This window comes from Lactuca sativa, chromosome 4 (assembly GCF_002870075.4).
Source record: "Lactuca sativa cultivar Salinas chromosome 4, Lsat_Salinas_v11, whole genome shotgun sequence".
NCBI classification, from domain to species: Eukaryota; Viridiplantae; Streptophyta; class Magnoliopsida; order Asterales; family Asteraceae; genus Lactuca; species Lactuca sativa.
This window is the reverse complement of record NC_056626.2, coordinates 236,972,864-236,985,533: the sequence shown is the minus strand read 5'-3', so window position 1 is coordinate 236,985,533 and position 12,670 is coordinate 236,972,864. Positions and strand designations below refer to the sequence as shown.

The 12,670-nt window shown below is 31.4% G+C and overlaps 1 protein-coding gene across 1 annotated transcript; it reads right to left on the bottom strand.

Moving 5' to 3' along the window:
- Positions 1–2,455: 2,455 nt before the first annotated feature.
- On the bottom strand, positions 2,456–11,848 carry LOC111889216 (ABC transporter G family member 35). Its single transcript, XM_023885350.3, has 17 exons — positions 11,410–11,848; positions 11,107–11,316; positions 8,758–9,002; positions 8,399–8,529; positions 8,129–8,219; positions 7,733–8,034; positions 6,811–7,409; positions 6,449–6,719; positions 5,791–5,944; positions 5,490–5,704; positions 5,073–5,405; positions 4,612–4,986; positions 4,393–4,526; positions 3,850–4,077; positions 3,398–3,569; positions 3,070–3,324; positions 2,456–2,989 (listed from the first exon to the last, which is right to left on the bottom strand). Exons 1-17 carry the CDS (start codon positions 11,796–11,798, stop codon positions 2,717–2,719), a joined length of 4,377 nt encoding a protein of 1,458 aa, XP_023741118.1. The 5' UTR covers positions 11,799–11,848; the 3' UTR covers positions 2,456–2,716.
- Positions 11,849–12,670: the final 822 nt, after the last annotated feature.

Genomic DNA, 12,670 nt, shown 5'->3' with positions numbered 1-12,670 from the left:
AATGATTCATTTAAGTTGTAACTAAAAAAACATACTATAAATTCTGAAGTACACAATACAACCATTCTAATAGAATGTCGCAGACATTGAAATTCTATCAAAATACATATAAACAATTAACCAAAATTCTATCATAATGCATATAAACAATTAACCAATCTAATAGAATGTGGCAGACATTGAAATTAATTTACACAAGTATCTGAATTCCAATTGAAATTCTTACTAACAATTAACAAATGGTTTATTTTTACACCAAATAACATGACCAGAACCAGTAAAAAAAACCTAGATTTCAACTATGTATTTTATCGAACACTTGGTGTGCTTCTTCAATTTCTTCAAAAAAAAATTAGTGAGAGTCTTACCAATTCAGTTTCTTGGTGGTCAAGAACTGGAGATACAACTAAAAAAACATGTTATGATTAGTACAAGAGCATACCAATTTAGTTTCTTGGTGGTGTCGTTGACGACCTAAAATTCCCTGTTGCCTTTGTTTTCACCTCCTTTTGCAGACTCCACAACAGGCACCGAGCACCTCTTCACCGCCATCTGCTGCTGTTGCTTTTCCCCGATTTCTGTTCAACAGATTGATTTAGTTCAAACACAAAATCAATTAATAAGATTAGAATCGATTTTGATGACAGATGACTCGATTAGCGATAAACGATTTCATGGAATCGATATTTTCCTCCTCCTCCTCCTTCGAATCGGTGAATCACTGGAGGTGCTTCCCGATTTCTGATTCCAATCGTGCTTCTCCTCCTTAATCCGACGAAGATGAGCACAGGGGGATCTTCCCCTTGATCTTCTTTGCTGCCGACGACGGGAGAGGAACGAAGAACCGTTGACTGTCTTCCTTCGCATCTTCCGCCATTGAAGAATTTTTCAATCGCATCTTCCGGTTGGTGAACTAGGAGTGAAAAGGGTTTGAGAATTCTGGAGGTTTTATTAGACAAGATTTAAGAGAGAGGCTAGGTCAAATATACTTATTCTATTTCCTTAATTGCAAGATTCAATTAAATGATTTCCTTAATTAAAAGTATAAAAGGTCCAAAATACCCTTAAATGATTTATTTAATTGTTTATTATTTCTTGAATTCTTATTGGTGCATTTAGGCACACAATACTTGCTAAAAACATTTGAACCTAGCTCTCTCTCTCTCTCTCTCTCTCTCTCTCTATATATATATATATATATATATATATATATATATATATATATATATATATATATATATATATATATATATATGTGTGTGTGTGTGTGTGTGTGTGTGTGTGTTATTCACTTGCTACGATTGAAACGAATAAATTAAAGCTCAACTTACAAATATGATAGTACTAGAATGTTGATACGAAACACAATAAAATTTACTTTATGTTATTGGTCCTTTATTTTTATGTGAAACTCATGGATTTTGGTAGTTACGATTATGTGATTAAATAATTGGTCCTTTATTGTACATTTGGACTCCTTGAGACAATATCTACATAGATATATGCTTGTAAATTTTAACATCAAATTGCTAACTTTGCATCTTGACTAGAATAAAAATCTTGTAAGAGAAGGCCAACAAGAAACTCAAAAAGATTATCATTGTGCATGAATAGTGCATAATGTTACTTTCATTGATTTATTTCTCATATCATCCTACTTTCATCTAATTTGTTTATAACCTTATACATCTAGGAATCCATATGGTCAAATATAAAGTGAGTTTCATTGTTGCAATAGATTATTTTTTTTAAGTTTTAGTGCCTTAATAAGAAAAAGATTAAAGGTACAATGCTATAATTTGGTAGACTTTGAAGTACAATGCCTTAATAAGAAAGAAGTGAAAGTATGTTCATGTAATGGAAAAGCGCAATGTTGTAATAGAAATAAACTAAATGTTGTTGGTGTTTCTTGCATGCCATCCAGATGCATATAATATCGGAAGTACAAAGTTATTGAGAGAAATGAGAGTGAGATGCTCTAATTCAAAAATAAATAAACTTTGATGAAGAAGGATTCAACATATAAATGGACATATTATTTAACTTAAATTTCTTTAACAAAATACATTTAACTATAAACGAAAGATCTTTTTATAAATTATAGTTCCAATTATTAATGTGTAAAATGGATAATAGCTTAAAATGTGTTGAGGAAAAAGTAGTTACAACATTTCCTCTAATTAAAACGATTTGCTTATAACTAGACACATAATTTAACAAAATTATATTAACTTTCTCCAAATGTTTCAAGTACCAATAAACAATAAATTTCTGAAGAATAAGTTACATTTTTGGTCAAAATCATTAGAACTATTGAAAATTGTCACCAAAATTACAAGAGGAAACTATTTGAGATCAAAAATGCAATTTTTAAACAATCTCAGGGATCAAAGCTACAAGTTACTCATTGTTGAAGATGACCATCAAAGAATAGGTAACTTTAACTCGAACGAAATGCAAATCAACATAGGATATCTAAAAATATAAAATACATACATACAAATTTAAATAAAAAATTAGTCAAAGGGATACACAAATTAAAAAAAGACTATACACGTATATATACCTTATTCACTTGCTACAATTCAAAATAAAAAAAAAAATTAAAACTCAACTTACAAATATGATAGTACCACAATGTCGATACCAAAACGAAATAAATTTGACTTCATATATCAAAAAATCTATAAACATTAGGTATTTAAGAACTTGCTTTCTATCTCATCTGGAAGTTCATTGTCCTTAGGAAAGTGGCATATAGGAAGGCAAAGAATACACAAAAACCAATCAAAACCGCAGCAACGGGACCCATGAAATCCATTTCAAAACCATAGTAGTCATTAAGATAAGATGTGAGGGTGGGGTCCGTTGCCATGCCAGGCACTGTAATCGTGCTATCCACATCATGATACTGCGAAACAATGCACCCGTACACAGTCCACGCCATGGGGCAGATCCAGTAGTACCACACCCACCATCCGGGAATTTTCTAAAAATAAAACAATTTAATAAACATTAAACAACATAATACAATTATACTAAAAAAAATGTATTAACTTTGATACTTACGGGTTGTGGGATATAAAAGCCTGAGAAAATGTTAAAAAGTAGGTAGAAACCAGCTGCGAATATGGCTGCGATTTGCTCGTTTGGTGTAATGGAAACAGTCATCATTCCATAGTACGTGAAGTAAAGGAACGAAAAGAAGTTGATGAAAAAGAGCCAGAAGAATTTGGGTGCTGTCCATTCGAATGAAACCATGGTGTACACAATGCAAGTGTAATATGTCGTTTGAATGAATACATATGGTATCTCAACAAACACCTATTCAAAGAAAGGGTAAGTTAGTAATTAGATAATTACTAATTAAATAAATTTTAATTAAAAATTATCTAACCTGTGCCATGGCGTATGGTAGCGAGGAGTACATCCCAGCAGCTCTTTCACGATAAAAGACTGTTCTTTCTGTTGCAACAACCGGTTGTACTGTCTGTGAATTGTTAATACCAACAAAAAATATAGCCGCGTACATTGCCCCAATTGTTGTGCTCAAATCGTTACTACTTGACCTGAAATTTATAAAGAATATTAAAATTAGGGCAAAATTGTCATTTCAAAAGAAGTAAATTAAGGGGGTGTTTGGCTTAGTTTTTGAGAAGCTAAAAAATCTTTTAGGAAAAGATAGAAGCCAAAAGATGTTTGGCAAAATAATTTTTGGATTTTTGATAAAAGGAAAATCAACTTTTTGAAAAAGTCAGAAAAACCTAACTTTTTGTAACTTTTCCAAAAAAGACTTTTGGCCCTTAAAAAGCTAAGCCAAACACCCCTAACCTCGTTTTTTGTACTCACTTTTTGTTTCCGATTTTCCAGAATACTGTCCCGACCATGAGTGCACAAAGTAAAGTGAAGAAGAAACGGACAAGGTTATAATCGGGATTTCGCCAGTAACTCCACCACATCTTCCATAGACAAGATGTGAATTGTCCCCACATTGATTGAGAATATTGTGTCTCAAAGTGAAGATCTACAGCACCTGGAGGAGGTACACTCAACTCCTTCACCATCTCCTTGTTCCTCCTGTCAAACATACACACGTTATAATTACAATTTGTTGATATTTTGGCTAACATAAAAAGAAAAAATTAGTCCCACAGTGTAAAACTAGTACAAGGCTTTGGTTTCAAAGTATCCCAATCAACATTAAAACTAGTACAAGGCTTTGGTTTCAAAGTATCCCAATCAAAATTAACTTAATGAATTTGATTTTCTTTTATTATATTTTCTTGTTTTTGCCAAGAAAAGTGAGTTAAATCTTTTAAATTAGGTGATTGGATTGAAAGATTAGTCTATGTGATTGTAACAATTTAACTTTTTCCCAATTAGACGACTTACTGATGCAAAGATGACCCACTGTAGTGCTCAGCAAAATCAATGTTGAGCCTCGTCTCTGCAGCACCAGAGCTGACTTCCAACATCCATGTTGCTGGATTGTACTTTTCGGGGATCTTTGGAACCCCAGGAACTTCCTGATTATACAGAAAACAAATTATTAATCTCAAATTTTTTGAAAATATAGTTTATATATGTATATTTATGTATTTGACTAAATACCTCAAAGTAGTCAATGATGCTTTGAGAATGTCTGCCTAAGGGTCCCGCATAGATAACTTTTCCTCCTCTTTTCAATAACAATAACTCATCAAACGATTCAAAGATATCAATGCTAGGCTGATGAATAGTGCAAACAACCGTTCTCCCTGTGTCCACAGTGTTTCTTACAGCCCTCATAACAATGGCAGCTGCTCTTGCATCAAGCCCAGAAGTCGGTTCATCCATGAAAATAATTGAAGGATTAGCAACAAGCTCCACTGCAATTGTTAGCCTCTTTCTTTGCTCTGTTGATAAACCACTAACTCCTGGAAGTCCCACTATCGCATCCTTGATGTTGTCTAGTTCAACTAGCTCCATTACTTCACCCACAAAAGTCTGCAACATAAAAATTTGTTAACACTTTATGCTTCTTTCTCATATCTAATTTAACAAATAAATAAATAAATAAATAAAATTCTTACCATTTTATCTTCCTTGCTGACTTCTTTTGGGAGTCGAAGGAAAGCAGAGTAGATTAAAGACTCGTGAACAGTGATTGTGGGAGAGTGGATATCTGTTTGCTCACAATATCCAGAGATTCTTGCAAATGTTTCTTGGTTTTTTGGGAATCCGGATATTCTTATGTCTCCTTCGATATAACCACTAGTTTTTCTTCCTGCTAAAACATCCATTAGCGTAGTTTTTCCAGCTCCACTTACTCCCATCAATGCAGTTAGGACTCCAGGCCTAAAAGCACCCGTTACTTGACTAAGTAATTGCAACCTATTTTCTGTCACCCCTTGCTCTCTCATTTCCTGTTTAATCACAAAACAATCGTAAATTAAGTCTCCGCTACTATAAATATTTAGTAGAAACATAGATTAAAGAAATGAACTTACATAAGGCATATCAACAAAATAGCTCATTTTGTCGAATGACATGGCATATGGAGTAAATTGAAGAACCATGCCTTTCTTAGCAACACTAGTAACATCAGAAGCGACTTTATTTCCATTAGCATGATGCGATGTTGATTGTTCGTTGGTATCTTGATCTTCCAAATTCATGGCTGCAGCTTCTTCTTTGGAGATAATTGCTTGTGGTTTTCCAGGGGCTAATCATTCAGAAGAAGAATTATATATTAATAGGGTTAGTTAGTGGATATATGTGTGAACTATAGGGGAGTGAATTGAAACTTACCGTCTAAATACGCGAGAGCAATAGTGAAGAGGAAATTAAAGAGAAATGTGAAACCAAGAAGAGCAGCAGCACCGATCCAATATGAGCTTTCTTTAGTTGGGATGTCGAGGTTCTCTAACACTGCATAACCCAAGTTGGTTGAATTGTCCGAGCTCTGCAAAATATATTAAATTTAATTTCTTTGTTTTTTGTAAGGCAAATTAGAAAGAAATTTAATTATTTAGGGTAGTTTTGCCATTTACACTAATATATAAATTTCTCAATCAAATAAAAAAAAATTAAAAGATTTTTTTTTTTCTAATTTAATGATTTTGACATGTTATATAAGGTTCTACATAAGATTTTGTAGTGTCATGTTTGACTCCAAACTTACCATTTATCAGATCAAATGGTTAATTTGTTTTTTTTTTTTTTTTTTAATTTAACGATTTTGATATGTTAAATAAGGTTTTACATATGATTTTATTGTATCATGTTTCAGGGATGATTTCCAAACTAATAATTTACTGGCTCAAATGGTTAATTTGAAAAGGTTATATAATAACTTCACTGATAGGAAAAATTAAAAGTAGAAGTGATTAAACTGCAAAGCTATCCCTAATATAATAGCCCATTTTGTAAGTTATTGAGCTAATTGAGTTAATAATTACTAACTCACCATTTTACTTGTCCACCTAGAACCAAGAAACTCATTTATGGCGAACGATTTGAATCCATAAGAAAGAGGCGAAATCCAGTAAGCCCACTCCCACCAGTTTGGAATACTTGTTTTAGGAAGTATAAAACCACCCAAAAGAAATATCATAAGAAGTACAACAGATCCACCTGTGTTCGCAATATTCATTGTTTTACAAACCCCAGCAATGAGTCTAAAAAGTCCTGACGCCACATTTTGTATCAAGAAAACCAACAGAAGATGCTTGAAGAACCTGTAAACCATATTCCATTAGCATATAAAATATGAAATAACAAAGTGGTATATATATTAAATTAATAAACAACTTTTAAATAATTAATTACCTTGAAGCATCAGGGGCAAGATCAACTCCATAGTAATAGATGCCACACCACACAATACTCTCTAGCACAGATATAGGAATACGAAGCAAGAAAGATGGAAGAGTGAAAGCCCATGAAGGGTGAAACATGAGGTCCCTTTGCTTGTAAACAACAGGAAGCCTCATGATAACTAATGAAAGATCAGCAAGCCCATTAAACATGTTTATGAGCAAACTATTCAAAAGTGCCCCTACATAGATTCGACCATCTTGTTCATCTCTTTGGTGCATAGTTGTCCTAAAATACAATGTCATGGTGATAAATCCTATAAACACGATTTGTATAGACTTGAAAACGTATATGAACGCATTTCTCTTCATTAGTAACCACTCCTTATCCCATGAAGCTTTGAGAAGCTCCATTTTGGGGACCAAGTATTTTTTGAAAACTAAAGCAGCTTGATGGCTTTTGCTTTTATCGTATGGAACTGACAACTCATTTTTCAACTTCTCCCCCACATGGAAATGCTTGAATCGCTTCGAAAATTCAGTGACTGATATGTATCTATATGGTCTATTTTTATCTGCCCAATATTGTTCTTGATCCTTTTTAGATGTCACCTATCACAAATAAAATAACAAAACAATTTAATATTGATATGCTCCCTCCGTCCCGTATTAACATCCATTTTTTTTTTTTGGTTTATCCCAAAATAACAACATGCTTCTAAAAAAAAATATCCCTTTTACTAAATGCCCCTCAGTATTAGTTAAGCTACCATGAAATTAAATACAACAAAAAGGTAAAACTGTTATTTCATTTAATAAAGTCAATGGTAATTAATATTTTTTAATTTGTGTTTTTTTTTTGTTTGTTGACAATAATTTTGAGACGGAAGTAGTACAAAATTTGCAAATATTAAGATTGGTATGTGTTTACTTACCTCTTGTAAGAAGTCAGCAGTACCCTTTCTTTCGGGACACACGAATCCACAAGCTTCGAAGAATTCAAGGATATTGTCACGTGGTCCTTGATAAACGATTTGACCCTCAGATAGTAGGATGATGTCATCGAAAAGATCATATGTCTCAGGTGCGGGTTGTAGTAGAGACATGAAGATGGTGGAGTCGGTGAGGTGTACAACTTGTTGTAAGCACTTGACTATTTGAAAAGTAGTGGAACTGTCTAGACCGGTTGATATCTCATCCATAAACAGAGTTTTTGCTGGTCCAACAAGCATCTCCCCTGTGACCCATATATATCCATTTAGTATTTTATCGATACAACACTTAATTAATGCGAAAAAAGAAAAAAAGAAAAAGAAAGATAGTTAACAAACCTGTGGTTACACGTTTCTTTTGTCCTCCGGAGATACCTCGTCTCATTTGATCTCCAACAAACGTGTCACGACATATATCTAGACCCAATATCTGTTTTGGTTTAATAAATATGAGTATTGTTAGTGTCCGACCTTGTGTATATGTTGGAGTCTACTGTTTCTCCTCAAGACTATGTTGGAGAGAAAATTTAGCACTCCACAAATCTAAGTAAGAAATATTTTGATTTGGGTGTGGATAGATTAAGACAATAAAGAGTCATGAATACTTACTCTTAGAGTGTAATAAGTAATCAAACTGCTCACATCTCCTTCAATTGCAGTTGCTTTCATGAAAAAGTCAACTTCAGCTTCGGGGGTGACACCTTCTTCCTTTTCTCTTCTTGCAAGCTCCGCTAGCATTTCTGTATTACATTATTTAGCTATAAATTATGTCTGCTAGAAATATTATTTAGACCCAATATCCCTGAATGCTCTTTTAAAGAGAAATTATTTAACTAGCATGATAGCATCGTATAAGAGCTAGTGTTCCACATTATATTGGCTAGGCATAATTTCATATCATCCTATATATGTTAAAAAAAAAGTCAAATGTTAAACATATATATCTAATTAGCAGGAAGTTAAGTTACCTAAACGAGATCCAACTCCTTGACATCTTGCTGAGAAATCTAAAGTTTCTTTCACAGTCATTTCTCCAACATGAACATCGGTCTGGCTAATGTAGGCTGATGTCCTTCGTGGTTCAAATTCATTAAGCTTATAACCGTTGTAAGTTATCTCTCCATCAACTTCTAAGTTGTGATCCAACCTTCCTGCTAGTGCCAACAAAAGGGATGTCTTACCAGAAGATGGAGGACCTAACAGAAGTGCCATCCTGTAATATTACAACACTTGCATCAGCTACTAGCTAGTGAAACCATATATTCCAGTTAATCACCCAAAAATAGAATATATATATATATATATATATATATATATATATATATAATTGGATGTTTTACAAAGGTTTTAGTTAAGGGGGTGTTTGGATAGGAAAAAAAGAGGTGCTTATTGCTTATTCCCACAATAAGCTAATTTGAGTGTTTGAATAAACTTCAGCTTATTAGGCTAAATAAGCTAATTTTAATAAGCATCTCTCCCCATGTTTATTGTTTATTCCCACCACAAATAAGTTATAAGCAATAAGCTAAAAAGCTAATCCAAACACCCCCTAAGTGTACATTTAGTGGGTGTTTGAGATAGCTTTTAAAAAAAGCTTATTAGCTTTTTAGCTTTTTAAAAAGCTAATAAGCTAAAAAAGTGTTTGTCTATTTAAAAAAACGCTTTTTAAAACAACTTTTTGGATAAGAAAAAAGTAAAGCTTTTAAAAAGCTGAAAAATCCTAGTTTTTTAGCTTTTTAACCATTTTACTCATGAAAAAAGCAGCTTTTCGTATCCAAACACTTTTTAAAACCAGCTTTTCCTAAAAGCTATAAGCTAATAAACACTTTTTTTAAAAAATCATTTTTGACATAAAAAAACTAACCCAAACATATCCTTAATCGTTTTTATTCATACAAACCAAATTGACATTAAGTTATTTAAGTATGTATTTATTAATAGTTTAAAAGTTATATATTGTTTTAGCTATTATTATTATTATTATTATATAAATGAGTTGATAATATGTTGCGTGTGGATTTGACCTTGAAGTTGAAGGTGATGGAGCATTACGTCATAATGTCAACTTCTAGAAAACTTACTTTTCTAAAATAATTAGAAACTAGAAAGGTTATATTTAAAAGTTTTCTTTATTATTATTATTATTATTAGTTGATAATATGTTGGAAGTGCATGATTACATGATCGATGGAGCATAACGTCATAATGTCAACTTCTAGAAAACTTACTTCTTTTAAGTAGAAAGGTTATATTTAACAGTTTTCTTTAATACATAAACATTTTTAAAAGTTTATTAATAATCGAACATTTGTTTTCAACTGTTTAAAATGTTTTATATTTCTTTATATACCCTTTTGTTTTCTAAATGTACATTATATTTTATAGTTATGTTATTTTGTCAAATATTTAGTTAAAAAATAAAAATGTTAATGTTTGAACCTGCATATTATTTTAATAAAATGGAATATATAGTAAAAATAATCAAGTTATAGATATACAATATTATGAACGAGGTAAAACAGAAATGTTATATATTAGAATGAGATGGTAACCTTCTACTATAATAAATGAATTTTTTTTATCACATGTCATCTTCTCATTTATTTGGACACATGACATTTTCTAAATTTTTTAAATTTTCTATTTTCCACTTGTCATTTTATTATATTTTTCATTTTATTAAATTAAAATTTCACATTTAATATGTAAGGTATTTATTAGAAAGGGTTTATATATGTAATGTATTCAATACATTAAAGCTTCCTTAATTTTAATAATTCAAAAGTTTTCTCATTCTTCTTATAAATTCGAACTATTCAAATTGTTAAAATTTCATATTTAATTTTTTTAAATAAACTCATGTAATACATGAGTTTCACACCTAGTAGTTAATCTACAATAGATAAATAAATGGTTGAAAATAATAAATAGTTCATAGAACAATTAAAAAATTATACTCCAATGGTATTTAATAGTTGACAAGTAATAAACTAATAACCTTTTGTAACAGATGATTAAATGATTAATCGAACTCTATAAAATCCATAACATAGATTTCCTATTTGGTAATTAAAGTAATGGAATAGATTATACATGTTTTACTACCAAACATATATATATATATATATATATATATATATATATATATATATATATATATATATATATATATATATATATATATATATATATATATATATATATATATATATATATATATAACCATAATTTTTAATAACAGGCATATATATATGAAATTTAATTATATAGTAATTAACAATTTGTCATGCATCGAATTTTGGAGTGTGAGATTGTACCTTTTTGGTTTGATAACTCCGGACACATCTTTAAGAATACGTAATTTAGCTTTCTGAGAGAAACTAATCCCAACAGTAGCGAGAAGAGATTCAACAATATTTCTAGCCGCATTTATGAGCGTTGGAAGTGCTCTATCTCCCACATGACAATCAGCTTCTATACTCAAATTTTGAAAACGCACTTCAACTGTTGGAAGCGAAATTCCAACCCTGAGATTAATTAAAACAAAAATAAATAAGTTTACTACATATGAAGCGTGAAATGTACTTGAGACAACAAACTTAACACTGAAGAAGACTTACTTGTCAACGCGATCTCTAAACTTCCTTAAGAACCTTTCGTTATCTTCTTCAGGAACCACAAAAATCTTATCAATGAAACTCTGTCGAGCAGTTGGGTCAAGCTCACGTACATCCACCAGCATCTGATGATCAGCTGAATGTGTTTCCTGTTGACCCGGTGGAATATATGATTTGAAAATGGTGGTTCGTAATCGAGTGTAAGTTGGTAGTTTCTCCAATGCAGCCCACCGCAATGCCTCTTCATCTTCCATGGAATGACGACTGCTCCGGCCGTCATGACTACCACCTGCACCGCCGGAAAATGCATCTTCAATCCGCCAACTCCCTGCAGCAACGCTGATACTCCTACTTATGTTTCTTGCTAAATTTGACTTCCCCTCTTCCTCCATTTTTAAATCTCTATTTTGTTTGTCTCTTATGGTTTTTCTTGCTTAAAATAATGATCGAGGTATTAGCAGTTTATATAATGCATTATAACCGAATAGTCAAAATTTCAACGCTTTGATTTATTCCTCCTCTTGCAAGTTTAGACGACCTGTGTATCATGGTTCCATTCCAATTTGGTAGTCCGATAAATTGATATTTTGTTTGACGTGTGAAAAATCGTTTGGGGTCAAAGAAAAATAACATAAAAGTAAAAGCAAAGGAGAAAAGTAATGGGAAATTTAATGTAATGGAAAGTTGGAAACACACCCATTCTAGAACATCATGAATTAAACATTATTTAATTTGAATAGATCTATTCCGAGATGATGGGAATATGTACGTAATAGTATCAGATTCATTCTAGAATATTATTTAATTTGAATAACTCCATTCCAATCTCTAAATATTATTAAAAGAGAAACCTTATGACATCATCTTAAATAATCTGGGTTATTGACTGTATTTTAATCCTATGTTTTTTACCCTTAGATCAAATTGCTGACATCATCTTCCTCAAATGGAATGTATTTAATTCCAATAAAAGTTTTCCAATTGTCAAACAAAATAAACTTATTTCCGTTGAAATAGAATGTGTATAATTTCAATAAAATCTTCCCATATTTTAAAATATTAATTTCCGGTTATAAAAGTTTTAATATGGTCAGTTTTAAAAACATATTAGTAACAAACCATTTCAATTAAGGCATTAATATCAACCATTAATATAGATCTGTTTATATTAGTAAAACATTAACATAAAATCAATTTTTATTAGGAAACTATTAATACCAAAAAATTAGATTCAAATTATCACATACATATACGATTCATTATT